At 43.1% G+C, this 18,207-nt stretch overlaps 1 protein-coding gene across 7 annotated transcripts in view; it reads right to left on the bottom strand.

The window, feature by feature from the left end:
- Positions 1-2,767: 2,767 nt before the first annotated feature.
- Positions 2,768-18,207, bottom strand: part of gabra3 (gamma-aminobutyric acid type A receptor subunit alpha3) — a 57,488-nt gene continuing 42,048 nt past the window's right edge. For 6 of the 7 annotated variants that reach the window (XM_029848706.1, XM_029848705.1, XM_029848702.1 and 3 more), the window contains 6 exons: positions 15,936-16,018; positions 15,109-15,252; positions 14,045-14,197; positions 11,302-11,507; positions 7,125-7,163; positions 2,768-6,981 (listed from right to left, as the gene is read on the bottom strand). In XM_029848706.1, coding sequence (XP_029704566.1) covers positions 6,658-6,981; positions 7,125-7,163; positions 11,302-11,507; positions 14,045-14,197; positions 15,109-15,252; positions 15,936-16,018 — 949 coding nt within the window. In that variant the 3' untranslated portion in view covers positions 2,768-6,657. The remainder of the gene's footprint in view (positions 6,982-7,124; positions 7,164-11,301; positions 11,508-14,044; positions 14,198-15,108; positions 15,253-15,935; positions 16,019-18,207) is intronic. The other variant, XM_029848703.1, reaches the window with a different exon arrangement.

Consider the following 18,207-nt stretch of genomic DNA (forward strand, 5'->3'; position numbering starts at 1 on the left):
TGTCATTCAGCAAAATGAAAATCATCTCCAACGGTAACAAGGCCAAAATTACAAATCAAGTTCAATCACGATGTCGTTATCAGGCACAGTGTTGCTGGGTCGTGTCCAACCACTACAGGGAACAATTTGATCTCAGCGTGGAATGTGTTTTTAATCTGGTTGGTGTTTTAATGTTGGCAGAGGTGATGTCTGTCTGTCTGTCTGTCTGTCTGTCTGTCTGTCTGTCTGTCTGTCTGTCTGTCTGTCTGCCTGCCTGCCTGTCTGTCTGCCTGTCTGTCTGTCTGCCTGCCTGCCTGCCTGCCTGCCTGCCTGCCTGCCTGCCTGTCTGTCTGCCTGCCTGCCTGCCTGCCTGCCTGCCTGCCTGTCTGCCTGCCTGCCTGCCTGCCTGCCTGCCTGCCTGCCTGCCTGCCTGCCTGCCTGTCTGCCTGCCTGCCTGCCTGCCTGCCTGCCTGCCTGCCTGCCTGCCTGCTCCCAGACGACCTGATTCATCAGCACATATACATTTAGTGCAGCTTTTGCAGCAGGGCAGCAGCAAACATTCATGCTTCTCTCCTCATTTGAACTGTACTGTTAACTACAGTGGTTAACTAAGCCCTGTATCAATAATTCACTTTATTTTGCTTTGGGGCCTCTGTGTTTTGCTCACTAAGACCGATTTTAGAGTTGCTATTTTTCCTTTAGAATTAAAGAGATTGAGAGCTTAATTATCCCGACTAATAACTGGTGGAAGTGATTGTTGTTGTGGCTTCTTTTTATAACATTTTCTTCCCAAAACCTCTGTTTTTGCAGGAGGAAAACGGATGAATACCTGTTGCTGCTCATTAGATGGAGCACCATCTTTAATCTCTTTAATCTCTGCAGTATTTTGGAGCATGTTTGAGAGGCTCATTATTCTCATGGATCATTACGCGACTTTGTTCAGCAAAAGTTTTGTTTGTAATCTTATTCAATACACCGTCATCCATTTTTGGGCTTAAACGAACAGATAGTTGATCTTAAGTTATGGTTATTTCCTGGTCAAATAAGGGAAAAGTTTGTCTGCACCCTTAATTAAGAGGAAAATATAACAGAAAAACAGTTGAGAAATCAGTTTTCATTTTTTAATCCTTTTTTTTTATAGCTGCACATCAGAGAGAGGCTTTGTGTGAAGAAAAGCCCTTCTCTGCATGAGAATCACACCCAGCTCAGACAGAAACCATTGGTTAGTGCACAGATTTACAATATCCATGAATTTATGACTCAACTTGTTATCCTTTACAGTCTCGTGATCACAGATTGCTACATGTAAACATGGGAATGTTGATTAAAATAAGTGTTTGGTGATGATATTATTCTTGTCTCTTCTATAGTCTAATTTGATTCATATCCCTCACAATGTCACTTCTGACATTCAACCTGACTGAAAATGAAGCTGCACAGGTTTTATTGTTAGTGCTCAAATGTGTTTGAGATCCTGGAGACAAGGACGGAGCTCATAAAACCAAAGCACTGCACGGAGCCGGCGCCGGAACGAACAACATCCTGTAAAAAGCCTAATGGATTGTTTCATTTATCACAGCGAGCATAAGCAAGCAACAAAAGGAAAACATGCGGTGGTGCTTCACAGGGCTCATTTTCCCAGGAGTGCGGAGAAAAATGAGGCTTTTTACTTCCCGACATAATGGTGTTCCGGAGCATTTGAAGGCCCGACGGTCTGGACTGCACACTTTAAAATTCACACCCAAACCCAAACATCTTAATGCTCTGTTGAGACTTCAGCAGATTTAATGTTTGAGCTCTCTGTATCTTCTACGTTGCAATTTGCAAATCTGATGTGATATTTTGGATCCTGATCGCCCAAAAAGCCGAGGCTTGTTTAAAAAAAAAAGTTCTGCTTTGGAGTTCCTCTCTGTGAAAACTCAAAGAGAAAAGCTTTGAAGCTTATCAGCTTTTATATGACTTAATCTTTTATGATACAAGCGCAGCCTCGAAACATTGAGAAGCTGTTAACTGCAGCAGCTCTCCATTCAGCTGTTTACCAGGTTACAGATAATGTAGAAGAATAAATGCAAATGCACTCTCTGAGTACCATTAATTCACACTTTCAAACCTATGTGGGTTGAGTTGTAATGGAAAATAATTTAGCTAAAAATCACAAGCAAAAAACCTCAATTTTTAGAGAATAAGCACAAAGTCATTTATGGGACCAGTTATTACTGCATACTGAAGGTTATCAGCCTATTTTAATTAGAATGCACAGTTGTGGCATAAATCATTGGAAGACTTGGTATATTTAAGAGGTTTCACGTTTGTAGGATTGGCCTTTAATCATTCGTGCTCCTGATCCTTCAGCAGTAGAACCGTTCAGAACCACGGAGAAGCTGGATAATAAACTGGACAGATCTGTCGTAGATTCAAAGGAAAGCCTTTGGCTTGTGTTGCAGAAGGCCTGGGAGAACATTTGTGTAGAAATATGACACACCAGATATTCAAGTTCAAAGTGGATAAACACAGACAAACTCAGTTCATCTGATATTTGGTGCGCTCTGATCAAGCTACTGCATATTTCAGGAACACTAAAATCATGTTTTGGAGACCGAAGAGTCTGTATTTCCAGATCAGTCAGACGGTCTAATAAAGGTGGCTGCCAATGTTATAAGAGCTACGAGCAAAGACAAAACAAATATTTATCTGGAGAAATTTGAGGGGGGGCATATCCTTTATTGCAAACCATGCACCACCACAGGCCAATTGAGACATTTGGACTTAGGAAAAGATACACACATAATAACTCAGAGACAAAATACACATCTTTTTATTCTTCATTTCCATTCGCTACATCTCATACATTAAAGACATGAACAAGAGAGAGGAAACAGAGTCCAGTCACCGAGCGCGCACTGTGAGACACCGACTCCCTGGCAACAACGCATAGTCCACCATGGTCACCGCCGCTGTCTTTGAGGAAGAGGAGGTCTCTGAGCGCCCGACGCATACAGGGACATGCAGTGAAATAGCTGGAGAGAACACACTGTGTACTACTCTGCTCGCAGACGGCTGCTAGTTCACAGTTAGATTTGAAAAGTGCACACAAGGTAGTGATCTTAAAAAAAAGAAAGCCTGATGGAGATCTCCTCTACTGCACTGGATGGGCGACAGCAGTACGTCTTGGATGTAAACATAAATGAGGTGACATATACGATTCACAAAAACTATTGGAGTTGTTTTCACAATATCTACAGAGTCACAAGTTGGTAGCACGATTCCAAGTGTTTATGTTTGTTGCCATTACTTTCATAATCATTTGGTCAGGATAACTATTTGACTACAGCGATTAACTTGTCGAGAGACTTGTATCAATGTGGCAGGTGATGTCGTAGAAAACAAATACTGTTTAATGCCATAGTAAATAGCATAAATATACTCCTATAGTAATATACTCTTAATATACTCTTATATTATATAGGCTGACACATTTTTACTAATGTTAACTCTGGCCCTGAAAGCAAAAGATTTAGTGCACAAATCACACCACCCGTAAAAAATGCACATGGCAACAATGCAGAGTCATGTTGATTCAAACCCCTCGGGAACAGGTAACCTCGTCAAATAGTTAGTTTAACAATCGGGAGTCTTTTAATTAGTCAGACGTCACATGTTCCAGCAGAGGTGACGCTACAGCGACTCTGGGAAAGTTATTTTCCATCCACGTTTTTTTTTTTTTTTTTTTTTAAAGTAAGATGAAGACATTTGCAGAGCAAACATACTACTAGATGTTCAAATGGGGGTCTTAAACTCAGGTATAAATATAATGTTCCATTTTAAAGTATGGTTTGAATGCAACAGTACAGTCACAAACGAAGACTTTCAAATCCTGGTGAACCATTTTTCTCTTCATTTTCCATTTCAACTAAAGGGGGCTATCTTCCTTTATTTACAGATATAACTACGCATCATTTGATTGAACAACGTTTACGATTTTGCTATATTTATAATTACATACATGTATGGATACATGTCATGAATTACCCAGTGTAACGCTTTTTTTTCAATGCAGACGTCATTTAAGTTGATTTTCATAGCTGTTAATGGGTCTCATGCAGAGAGAACTGTCATGTGAATGTTGTCTTTGGTCACCTTGTGCACAAGCTATGAGTGAATGTGTGATTATTTACAACTGAGATGACTTTGAGACAGGTTTCTTTACCATCTCCCAACTGCCACGTGGCCAGCTTCTAACGCGCACAACCTCGACCACATTACTGAGAAGAATAATGGACACATCGCATCTCTGCATCATCGTCTTGAATTAGCAGCAGCCAGCAGGCTTCAAAAACTCTGAAGGGGAGGATTCAGCTTGATTGGGTGAAAATGGAAAGAGTTATATAAGAAAATGAGACGGCATGCCCCACGGTGACTCTGCATAATTTTCATATGGCGTTAGAAAAATACAACTTGCTGCCTGGAAGTGTAATAAACAATGACACATTCACCTGGCTTGCAAACTAATGCGCCTGTAAAAATGTGATGATCTCCGCACAAATGACGTCCACATAATCACTGTTTGGGTCGATAGTGTGAAAATGGTGAACCAGGAGATGAACATTCAAGCAGGAAGTAAACAGTAGTTTCAATCTCAGTACTTATTCATGAGATTACTAATAATTCTATCTAATCTATGAATTTCTGCAAAATAACTACAGGCACAACTCTAATGTTTGTTCGGGCCAACTTTTTCGTCTGTGTGCTGCAAAAGAAGGCTAAAAAATGAACCTGTGCTGGCCATACAACTATTTGCATCACATCAATATGCACAAACAACCGTTGAGAGTTAAAGTTTATGCAGATGGAGTCGAAGCTGTGAGCTGATAATTGATGAGTCACTGTTACATGAACACAAAGCCCTATTTCAGTGTGACAAAACACCATTATTGGAGGCTGCAGACATACACATGTACAGATTGTCATGCATTAACCTATGACTGATACATTATACATAGTTTAGTGTTATTAACACGGCTTTAAAGAGGCCACAACACAGCTGAGTCAGTCCCATACAGTCACCACGGAAGATATGTTTTTTCCACTGCATGCTGGGTTCTAAAGTACAGTGGTCATCAGTCTACGCTTAAGATAAAGCAGAATTCCCAGTGCATCATACAACATGTAGTATCAGCAGTTAACAAAAGTAAATATGTCACTAAACAAAAGCTGGAGACAGTCACCACAGCAACAGCAACTTTCCGATATTGATACATTGGGCCTTTGAAAAAAACAAAAAACAAAAAAAAACATCAGTTTTGAATTTAAACTTTAGTTTCCTTTCATGGCAGCGCCTCCAACTTTGTTCAGAAAAACGACTGTGACAGTCTAAACCACAACAACATATTTGACACAATCAAGTATAAAAAGGACGGGGGAGGGAGGATGCTTCAATCAAAGTGTTGCTTATGGCAAAGCAAAAACGCAGATGGAGCCCCAAAACAACGGCTGCAATCTATGCAGGGATGCTGCATCTGGTAAGTTTGATGTACAAAATAATCTCATCTTCTTTATGTCACCATGAAAAAAACAACAACAAACGCTAACACTGAATTGGACATCAGTCTGAGGTAATGGCGGCCATTTGCTTCGCCAAAAAATACAAATGCACATGACGCTTGCCCTTCTGCAACAGCTTCTCTTTATATTTTAGCGGGGAGGGGGGGGTCTTTTTTACCTGTCTACACTGATCATCGCGCCTAATGCTCAGGACTGTGGTCAGTGGGCGGAGCACAGCCACCCATTGCATGTGCGTGCTGCGAATGCAAGCACGTCATATTACTGTTAATTTTCTTCATCTCGTATGTTTTCACCAAGGCACATAGCTTCTTTGTCACTGAACATACTCAGCCAGTTAAAACAATGAGAGCCGCTGGACTGGAAAATGTACAGGAAACCCCGTGGGACGTGAAAGCAATTCCAGATAATACTGGGTCGTGTCTGCTGAGAGTCAGCACGAGCTGAAGGCCAGACACTGACAATTATTAATGACGCTCCTGTGGAACTATACAGGCTGCCCCCGACGAACCCCCTGCAGAAAACCTACTGTCGAGTGGCTCCTCTGCCGCTTTACTGCGTCGCCGTTGTGTCTGCGCGCGTGCACGTGGTTAACTCGATGGATATGTCAAAACCCTCTCGTCTGTAATGAGCTGCAGTGAAGACTTCAAAGGCATGCCGGCTCTGGCTTATTCGCAGCAAAGCTTAAACATGTCAAAACATAGCGAAAAACCCAAATTCCGACGACTTTTACGGAAACAGCAAGCAATCAAGACAGCGAAGGGACACTTTGCTTACTCACAACGGAGGAAGAGGGCCAGAGCTAAGAGAGGAGGGAAGGAAAGAAACGCGGCATTGAGGCAGGCTAATGTGATGGCGTGCTCCCTCCAAGCTACTACGGGTGAATCTACGTGTTTAAAGTTGCTTTCATCTACACAGACGTGCAAATATCAAAACCTCGAAAAAACAAACCAAAAACACAACCCCAAAAACCTGATGTGAAATATAAACGCGCCCCCTTCCGCTGGCAACCTCGCCCGCCCGCCCGCACGCAAACACACTCACACAAGGATGGAATGGACTCCTGCAAACACGTCTGCCCTTCCAGCCAAACAAGATCAAGCCAACATCGGGTGGGACTCAGTTTAGGTTGTTCGCGTTCATAATAATGGGCTTCCTGTTGATATATGTGGCCCAGTAGCCCAAGTTGAAGATGAAGAACAGAACTGGGAAAATGATGCGTGATATTTTGTCCACTATGCTGACTCGGTTGTAGGATTTCTTGGCCTCTGTGTAGGGGTCGTCCATTTTGTGCAGGTAGTGCTGTTTGGCCGGCGCGCCGGTGGTGGCGCTTTTGGAGATGGTGGTTAAGCCCTGGTCCTTCGCCACGTTGATGGCGTAGGTCGTCCCGACGATGTTGAAGGTGTTGTTCGTCTTTTTGGTCAGATTCTCAGATTCTCTCCTCTGAAAAGAGAAGAGGCCATAAAGCAGAGGTCGTTAGGGTCGGGGGCAACAAACTTAACAATACTTCCATTTGAACTCATGAAGAGGAAATAGAAGCAACACCACGAGACACGACACACACAAGAACAAAACAAAAGCCTAACCATATCTTTAATCCTGGCCATGTTAGCCTGAAACGGTTCCTGAAAAGAAAAGTAGAAAAGAAAAAAATGTTGACCAATTATATTAAAATTACCCAACTTACATACTCTATTAATCAGTGCCTTTGAACATTTTATGGCATCAATATTATTGATTTTAATCTACAATTATACAAGCCTGGAGTCCAGAATAAGACAAGATGATGATAATTGAGGAGAAAAAGGCCGGAGAAATTAAGGGACATTTCAATTTTGCGTGACGGCAGACCCAGGCTGGACTTACAGAGCCGGATTAGAGACAAAGCAAAAAACACAGCGGCTAAAAAACATGTCTGACAAACTGCATCAATGAGAGCAGCCAGGCCTCTTCAGGCAAATAAAACAAACGCGGCAAGAAGCTGCCTCCTTCCTACTCTGGTGACAAAGCTGAAGGCCGCCATTATTATTGAGTCGCACCGGGAGCCAGGGTTTTGCCAAATTGGCGCGCTCAGATGGCTAATCGAGCCTCACCAGAGATTCCGTCGGCCTTAAAAAGAGCAGCGAGCTGCATGTGGCCAACGTGCGAGGATAAGTAGGACGCCGAGATTGATCGCGGGGCTAATATTCAGGTTCCTGCAGGAGCAAGCAGCGTGTCGGTCCGTGCTGGAGGTCATTTTCTTCCCATTTATCCTCGCTGTGGCCGCTTTCATCGCGGCAGCTCGACGGTGATTTTTGCACTCGCTGCTTCCACTTTTCGCAGTGAGTCCAGCTCCAACATGTGCTCTACTTTTTCAGCTTCATTTAATTTTCTTTTCTTTTGACGCTATCTTTTCTAATTAGCATAACTAATGCACCCTCTTTACTCTCCTCCAAAATACTTCACGGTGAATCTCCTCCACCGTTTGTTCTCAGCTGCTATGTTTATTCTTTAGCCCAAATATTCAATCACTCGTAAATTACCAGAGAAAACCTTTACAAATACAAAGTTTCATGTGTGAGACAGACACTTGTGCCACCACAATGTAGATTGTGACCACCTCTCCATGTAAAATATAATCAGAGGGAGGAATAGATGTGATATTAGCAGTGAGTATCATGGCAGCAAGATGGATCTGGTGTTCAAACCCTGGTGTTAAAACCCCTGATGTGATCAGTGTTTGCTCTTCAAGGCAACTGGAGAAGGATGATTGCGCTCATCTGCAAAGACAGCAGCTAACAAACCTTCAGACAGCTGGTTGCATTAGGAAGAGAAACGGTGGGCTTCTGCCTGAAGGGCTCCATCTCAAGTCAATTAGAAATGGAGGGATGAAGAGGCACACTGTCACGCCTATGGATACCCAGATTCTTCTCCCAGGGTATTGATTCAAATCTAACACCATCTCAAGCTTCCTCTATCAAACCAGAGGCTTGCATCAGCAGAAAGAGACATCACATGACCTGGGCCACAGCCCCTGAAACGCTTCCGTCCTCGTCGTGAAGGATGCTCTTCGTGCATGTATGCGACAAGCAAACCAAGTGGAGTCATCTTCTACCGCTGCTTATTATCCTGTGCTTTAATTTTTCATGGCTTAATTATTGGTGAAGGCATGTGCAGCACTGGACAGGGTGCATGATTTTATAAACCTAACGCGACACAGCTCATTATTCTCCTCTGGGCGGCCACCAATTCTTGTGTACGTCTCAGAGTCAGTTAGCTAGCTGCAGGCCCAAACACACATCGCATATATTGACCATGTCTCTGTAATTTTTGCAAATGGTTGCATTGGAACTTCTTTAGGAGTGTGATTAAATACCCTGAGGCTGGTGTGGCTGCGTTCTGCTGTTTGGAGCTGGGTACTCATGTGTGCACAACTGAAATTTGAGACTGTCTGTCCTTATCGAAGGCGGGAGATGAGGCGTTGGCATATTTAATAGCCTCCAGTGTGTGGGAGTGTGAGCATGTGGATTGCATTTGGGGAGACCGTGTCTGTGTGTGTCTGTGAGCGCGCTAGTTTTGGACCACCTGTATTTAACATTAATCGTCCCCTTCAATTTCTTTTCCCTACTACCCATTCTGGCGGGTTTCCCAAAATTGTTCATTTATATAAGCTGAGGTGTGCTGCAGATCTATTAGCACTAGAGCTGATAATGACAGGTTGCGTCTCCAGTATCTTCAACGTCAGTAAACATCCAATGGAACTCCGGCCTCTGCTAAAGAAAACAGCATGAATGGTGCATCTCCGAGGGCCTCGAATGCACCAGATTTCTCCCCCCCCGCTACTTTTGTGTAGAAAGCATACCTTCTGTATCGCTTGGACATCAGTAGTTTGTTAAATAGTTGGCCATTTCTAGCTCATAGATGCTCTCCTTTTAGCTTCTCTCATGATTAAATAGAAAAATATATTTTGTAAAAATGCTTTCTGCCGGCTTATCGAGGCAGGGAGTGTGATGATGAGAGCGCATTGTCTCCCTCCGTGACCCCATTCTTTTTTATCTATCGTGACAACTGCATGCTCAGCAAAGCCCCCCGAGAGTACAGCCCAGGCTGTCGCCATTAAGACCAGGCATCAAAAGGGAAGGAAAGGAAAAACGTCAGGAAGGGGGGAGGAAATGAAAACCTCACTCTCTATTATAATGATCACTGGAAATAACTGTGTCGAGTTTGTCAAACAGTTCGCACACTTCTGGGCTGCGTCCATCAGGGAAGAGAGGGGTTTTATGCTTTTGTTGAGGAAAAGAACCGTCACATTTTCTGGAACTGCCATGCACACAGCCACGGAACAGCTTTTGTTAAACACATGCAGTGCCAAACATGTGGTTTGAGATCAAATGCCCTGTTTATCCCCCCAATAGGCTGTCTTGTAGAAAACAGAAACTCAAACTGGGCAACCAGGCCAGCACCGCTCAAATTACATCACTGAAATGATGGACACCACTAGGATGAGCTCCAACTGGCCGTGATGGAGACCAGGAATAAGCGGCCATTAACAGGAGATGGATGGATGTAGTGACCGTCCGCTCTCCTTTTTGTTTTATGATGGCAATAGCTCAGCGCACGAGTTCATTTTGATATCGATCGCCAATAATGAATCCCAAAGCTGTTTTATTCATTTAAGAAAATCAATTCATTTCAGTGAGGCATAGGTGTTCCAGAGTATCAGTGTTGGTGAGGATTTTAGTTTTATTTTATCTCTTAGATGTGCGCTTGAGTACAGCCGTTTCTCTCTCTTTTCCCCATTACTTTCACCTGTTTCTCACTGCTGAAATGCAGATGTGTGGCAGTGACTGCCAGTAATCAGGGCAATTTTGTAAACCCACACATTTGGTTCCACCTTCATGTTGTTTCCTGTCAAACGTGCTGTGCAGAGCCGGCCTGCTGGGGTGAAGGACTCTATTCAGCCACACTTCAGGTTACTGCATGTTTAGACCATTTCTCAGCAGTCACACAAACCACAATTGGCTACCTCTAAACAGAACTGATTCTCATGTTTCCTTTTGTGATCCATGCCAAAAATAGGAATATGCTTTCATCCCTTTCATTACTGGGAAGATGAGGCTCTTTGAAGGAGCGGCTACATGGATTCAAGAAAGAATGGAGCCTTTCATTTCCCCACTCTTCTCTGTTCTCTGATAGCCTCGTGGTTATCATTTTTTGATGGGTTTATTCCAGGGCTATTTAATAATACGTATCCTACCTCATCCTACCTAAGCTAATGTGCTAAGGAACATTTGAGTGAACTACACACAAATCAAACAATTTCAGCCTGATTTTGCCCATGTTGGGAGTCAGCCTCAGGTGAACCACAGCATGCCCAACCTGGCTGTACCAACAAGCCCTGATTTGTCAAAAGACCAGGACGACACCTGAACGTATGCTGGGCCAGTGTTTCTGGGGGTTTACCTCTGGTTCTGCTCTCTCTGCTCCACCCTACTGTCCCTGTTCCATTTGGCTGTTAATGAATAAATAAAACCTCTCTTTCGAGTCTTTAGAGACTCGTAGTTCTGTTAGTGTTCCCAAAGCTCGAAACTGTGGCTTAAAAGAAGGACTTCCTCCACTTCTTGGGAGTTTAAGAAGGCTCTCAAAACAAAAACCAAACCAACGACAGAAACTTTATTCCTGAAACTATCTCTGATTTGAAAACAAAAAGGTTGATAAAGATGCGTGTGTGTCATATCCATTATTTATTCCGTATGAGTATATATTTGATTAAAAATCACTCACCCTTATTTCCATGCCCTCTTTTTTCCCATCCCATGCCCAGCTGCGTTTGGTGAAGTAGTTGACCGTCGCAAACTCAATCAAGGCAGAGAAGACAAAGGCGTAGCACACCGCCATGAACCAGTCCATGGCGGTGGCGTAGGCCACCTTAGGGAGGGAGTTTCTAGCACTGATGCTCAGGGTGGTCATGGTAAGCACAGTGGTGACCCCTGAGGATGAAAGGAAAACATCAGAACACAGATCAGAGAAGTGATGTAGAGGAAAAGTCGCTTTCTGACTTTGCTGCTACTAAAATGTGGGACATTTGAAAATTGTCACTTCAAAATTGGCTCAGATGGGAAAATTTATCGACACATTCAATGTTTTCTGGGGCCAAATTTCTTTTTTTTGCAAGCAGATTGCAGCTGTCCAGCATTACATTCATTTAAAACCTAATTTTATCTCCAGGCACACGTGTGCACCTCCCTCAAGTCCGTAACATGTGGAAATATGCAGGAGAGTTGGCTTTAAAAGCCGAATGCTGCAAGTAGGAGGACTTAGCAACAACAAAGTCTAATAAACTGCTGACGACGTGAAAATAAACAGAGTTGCTGAATTATGCTTTACTGCAAAAGCAGGACATTTTAATTACTACCATCACGTTATCTCAATTAAACGCATAATGGGAATGAACATCTCAATATCTAAATATCAGCACAAAAATTCTTCTCTTTTGGAGAAACGTTTGCAGTTCTGAATGTTCGAGAAGACAAATATCGTGCCTCACAAAAATGAAAAGCTCAACTGTTTGTTTCGTTAAACTATAAGATTTGCGGGGGAGAATTCCTTGAAAACTTTCAATGCGGCTGGAATTAAATGTGGGTACGACAATGTTTTCCCCATCCAACCATGTAAAATCAATCAATTCATCTGTTGCCACCTATAAAGAAATAGAAACATTCAGGCTTCTAAAAATGAGTTTTGCACCACTGAAGGAGGGGGGATGGGGAGGGGGCACAACTCATCACACTGAGTCATGGATGAAGAATCGGAATTTGTTGTGACAAAAAAGATTGATTGGTTCGTGCCGAGGACGGAGATGGGTTGCAATCTCACAAGCTGTCTGACAACCATTTAGCCTCTGGCGGAGACGCCCAATGATTCGGGGGCCTCCAGATCACCCACATAATGAATCCCCGTCTTCTTCGATATGCTGCTCATTGATTACAGTGTGAAAATCTCGAGAATCGACGCAGCTAAATTCTGCATCTGCCTCCTGGACGCGACCCCAGTGCCACAGGAACACACCGGGTCCGTGATTCTGGCACAACATCAAAAAGTAAGAGCATTTAGTCTGTTGTGTATCCACAGGAGGATTTCCGTAGATTATGCATGACTTGAACATGTTCCAGCGCGAAGGGCCAACCGTACTGGGGTTTTGTTAATTAGGGAAAAGTAGGAGGGAATGTAGTTGATTAACCGTGCTACCCGCTAAAACTCTTTTGGATAATTAGAGGACATGGAGGAGGTTCACATACGAGTGAGGATATTTACAATTAAAAGACGGCACAAATCCTGATATGTGGTGCTGTAAAACCTAGTGATCATCATGAAATCTCAAGTGAAGGCAGAAAAAAAGGGAAGAAAAATAAGAGCAGTTAACCTGACAAGATTAAATAAAGAAACCCATCTGAATGACGCGTCGTTTCATGTGATCAAGGAAGGATCCTGCAGAAAGGAAAGCTTTTGGGAACGCCGAGTCTAAATCTTTCAGCGTTCCTGCGAGGAGAGATGTGACGCTGATTACACTTCCACTCCTGACGATAACACGGCTGGGAAACGTGAATCCCTCCCGTGAGGTGCTCCGTGTGGAAATGTTGACACATGTGTGTGTGTGTGTGTGTGTGTGTGTGTGTGTGAGCGTGCAGAGGCGAAGGAGCTGTGATTATTCTGGGAATGAATGAGGACAGCTACCTGAGCGGCTCTGAGGTTGTCAGTGCTGCGATGCTCCACATGTTCTTTTCCACCTAAGCCCCGCTGTATACATGCCCCATTTTCCACATCAAAATGCTAATTATTCAAACAAAACATGTTTGTTATATATGCACCAGAAGAAATGAGGGAAGGATAATTTACACCTTCTAAATATGGATGAAGTGACGAATTGACTATTATTATTCAAAGTACAAAGGGGGGATAAGACGATCAAATGTGTGCAGCTTTTTAGATGATATCATTAACATTGTGCTTGGACAATACAAACAGCTGAGCCTGAACTGAGGATTTAGTCTGTGTTTATGGAGTTTCACTCATCCTACCTTGACCTTTATATAAATGCAGTTGTGGGAAGTGGCCACTTGGGGAGCTTTTGAGTGGAGCCATTTGCATTTAGGGCTCTTTTGTCTGCTGTGTTTGCGAGTCGAAGATGGAGCCGCGACCCCGAAAACGTTGTTGAATTTGCCCAGGTGCAAGCGCGCTGCAAAGGACTCAATTGGTTTAACAACTGTAGAGGGTTTCCTCTCGCGCAAAAGAGCCTTTGAACTACTTTCAAAAAAGGACTGAGCAAAACATGAATAAGTCATTCAAACGCAACCAAATGCATGAGGTATAATTATGCTAAGTGCATCTTTTTATTCTTTCAACGCCCTATTTGTGTGGCTACATCATCCACCTATGTGAAAGAATTGTTTTGAAATTCCGAACGGTTTGATTTCATTATTCATTGAAACATCGCTGAGATGGAATGAAAACGCAAGACGGCACTCACCGAACACGGTGCGAGCAGGGACCGATTCTCGGTTCAGCCAGAAGGAGACTTGAGACAGAATGACAGTCATGATGCACGGGAGGTAGGTTTGAATCACGAAATAGCCAATTTTCCTTTTCAAATGGAAATATGTTGTCATCACAACATATTCGCCTGCAGCGGGAGGAGGGAGACAGAGAGAGACGCTTGGGGTCAGAGCAAGAGGAGCTGGAATATTCAAGGAAATAAACGCTCAATTTCAACCAGTAATTCATTAAAAACACTGCTGGAAGTTGTGGCTGGTCATCAAAACAAATGAGGCGTTGGCATTTTCTGGTCAGAACACACATCACATGCTTTGAAACACTCCAAAGTGATTGTGACAATAGACAATCTCAGCATTAAAAAAAACAACAAATAGTTACATTCTCTTCTCTGATGCTGCCTCTCAGTGATGCTGCCTGCAGTTTTATGACCCTCGACAGTGAAAATTTCCCCTCAGCACCAGCCCTTTTATGCCATGTCCATAATCTGTGCAGCAAAGATATGAGAAAAACATTCTGCCACTCCCCGAGGTGCTTTTTTGCTGGAAAGATTCAAACCGGAGCTGAAATGGCTCCAATTCTCGTCTTCCCCCAGCTCTAAAGTTTATAGAAAATATGATTTATTTACAGGCTCCAGCAAAACCAATGTGAGTGGGTCACGTTGCCTCCACGTTGGATTCTATTACCTGCATGGGCTCAGCTATTGTCTTTAAGTGGAAGTGAGATAAAGGCCACTTAAAAGCAAAAATATTCAGTGAATGCAGGTTTCATAGGGATGTAAATGCTATCAAGTCGATAACATTTACAGCATCATTACCGAGCTGATGTCGAGTGGATCTCTGTGATTCATGGCTCACCTCCTGCCTGTCAGTAACTCTCCCAAAAGACGCTCTGCACTGCTTCAGCAGTTCCAAACTTTTAAGATAAATGATCATTTCTAAGGACTCCCCTACCTGCACTGAATCTGCAGCCACACTGAGGCTTTTTAGCTGGTTTTAGGTTGATGTTTTTTAATGCTGCCTGTGCTGACGTGCACTGTACCTGTGCTGGAGCTGATGGTTTCTTTGCCAATAACGTGTCCCAGTAAATCATACTGGTTCAGCCTGGAGCCGTCCTCTGCGACAGACACAGACCTCTCGTCCCCCTGAGTCCACAGGTAAATCACCTCATTGTTGGTGTAAGCGTCTAGATGGAGAAGGAAAGGAAACAGGGGAAACGTGGATGACAGATCAACGCGTCAGTGTCGATGCTTTAGTTTATCTAGTTTAATAGATTCTTAGTTTAAAAGATTCTTTGCCTTTACTTGGTGTTGATTTAAGTTATCAAGCTCTACTTGAGATACAAGCTCCAAATACACGTGTCTTTGATGGCATCATATATTGTATATCCTCAAATATTTACTGATGATGATTGATTGATGATTTCAAATACTCCCCAGTACTTAAATCTAATGAGATTTAAATTTAAAGCTAATACACACACCCGCCTACACACAGATACAAATAAATATAAAGTCCTCCTGGTAGTAAACTGTTAATCCATCCATCCATCCATCCATCCATCCATCCATCCATCCATCCATCCATCATGTAAACACATTTTCAATTATTTATTATATCAATATTTTGCTCTAAGACACTAAAGTATACTCAATATGTGGTGTATTGCATAAAGAGAAAGTATTCTTTAGCAGTATGTTTGTGTGAATATATTTGCTTTGCTTATATTAATACATACAGTGATGTGGTAACGATACAATCTGGTCCAGATGCAAACAGAGCCAGAACCAGTGGAAGGAAATTATTGTTTGTGGTGATGCCAGAAGCAGCTGTGAGATTAGTTTGTCTGTGATGTCACATTCGACTTACAACTTCCAAACTTGAGAGGACAGGCGTGCGAGTCCATGGGGAAGTCCTCCAGGTGCATGGGGCACTCAGCGTGGATGGTCAACCTGAGGATGCAGAGAGACTTCAGTGCTCACGGCTCCTTTGCAGACACAAATCACAGGATCTGTTTGTGAATCCTTCCCATCTTTTAGCATTCGGGGCCATTTTAATGTCACCACGCGTTTGTTTCAGGCTAAAGTGGCTGTAGAGTCTACAGTGTAGATGCTCATAACCACCGTTGGCAATGAGCACTGAGCTGACTGGCAACAGAGAGGAGATCACCAGAATTGATTTCATGGGTTAAAGCTGCCGAGCTGTACGATCTGCTCCAGATGCAAAAAAAAATAAAAAAGCTTATTATCTTGCTCATACATGTTTAATCAAGCTAGAGTGACGGGCGTCAAACAATGCAGCAACCTATAAAACCATCCGACAGTGGACAATGAAATGGACCACAAACCGGGTTCTAGTCACTCATCTGCAACCACAGCAACTGAAACACAAAACACAACACAATACAAATGAATATAAATGATGTTAGCATCTTTTTAAAAGTACTGTATCCAGAGGTAATGGAGAGATAAATAACATATATCCTATAAACATTTACAATGAAAAAGAAACGCGATTTCTTAATGTTCCAGTTTTAATGTTTGCTCCAGCTGCAGCCACAACTTCCATAAACCGCCTCACTTCAGGCAAACATATTGCTTTTAATGAGCTCATTGTTTTATAATGTCTTATTAAATCTTATTAAACTCTCTTGGCTGTTCTCTGGTGCTGACTCATTGCTGAAAAGTGGCTCCATAACTACGCAAAACAAATGCAACGCCGCATAAATCAAGCACGCACGAAGCACAACTGGCAACTAATTGACCATATTCGTCTCACTTCTATGCTCAATTTACATCCTGACGTAAACAAGCAAAATGAAACGTTAGTAGCGAAAGTAATCAGATGCAAACAAAAGACGGAGTTTGACCTTTAGTGTAAACTCTCGTGCAAACCAAAAGCACAAACATGGCTGCTGTTTGAAGGCTACTATTCAAATTTTGCAGAAATGAGTATCCCCCACTGGCCTCGAGGGACAGCTTCAGGAACCACACACGGTTCCCGTCGGAGGTGCGCTCAGACGGAGTGATAAATGTGCCCCCTCGCAAGAATCACGACACGGCTGCAACACACAAGAGCGACTCCCTGAGTTCCAAAGTAATGATGCACTCCTGCAGTGGGGCCCTTTTCAGCGCTATAGATGTGCTGATTGAGGGGATTTAGGCAGACGGTTTGGAGACAAGTATAAATCAAACCAAGTGTCGCAAACTTTGCATGTAAAAAAAAAAGAGGCTCCACTTTAAAGTAGTATATTTGTCAGGAGTGTTTCAGGGAGAGATGTTATCAGTCTCCCTCTCCAGCATCTCCAACAGTACATCCAGATTTTCAATTGAACCCCTGAAATAAATAATCCAGTCCTTTGTTGCAATACGCAAGTAATATACATCTATAAATCTTTATTTAGCATTAATCTTCTTCACTGTTTACCACCAATATAACATGTAATTTTCAGACAATCTTAACTGACACAGGAAAATTGCGACACTGTGGTCATAACAAATGATCGAATGAATGGGAGAAATTCAGGTATAGTCATGTCTGCAAGTGTGTGTATGCAAGGGCATCTCAGGGTTGTGGAAATGATGCAGTGAGGCTGCGATGTTTGGCAGGGAGCAGCCGGCAATAACCGGATTTAAGGCACCTCTGCAGCAGTTAGCAGCTAACACGGAAAGGAAGAACCCAGAGTTACGGGATCGTACGCCATCTGACACAGACAATAATTGTCAAACACCAGCTATTGTCGTATCGGCCCAATGCTTTTGTTTGGAGCGTGCCAGTAATGGCTCATTCGGTACGTCACAGCTGTCCCCCCGGTGCGTTTGCGTTTCACTTTCTCCCTTGAAAATCAATACCGACCTTCTGGACAAGGTCGAAACCCAACAAAAGATGATGTATTTAAAGGAGCCCATGTGGACGGTGTCAACCTTTGATCAGGAAATGTGGAATGGCTGCAGATTGTGAACAGATACCCCCTGATGCCCCCATCATCATCAAACATGAGAGGAACTCTCCAGAGTCTGTGTTTGGCCTCTCCTTTTCTGGGCTGCTGGTGGTGTGTCAAAGTCAAGGATGGTTCTCTGGTTGGAGAGATCCTCCACATCCCAGACGAGCCGAAGCGATCAGGACTAATCAGCTTGTTGGG

Source organism: Takifugu rubripes, chromosome 15, assembly GCF_901000725.2.
Source record: "Takifugu rubripes chromosome 15, fTakRub1.2, whole genome shotgun sequence".
In the NCBI taxonomy this organism is placed as follows: Eukaryota; Metazoa; Chordata; class Actinopteri; order Tetraodontiformes; family Tetraodontidae; genus Takifugu; species Takifugu rubripes.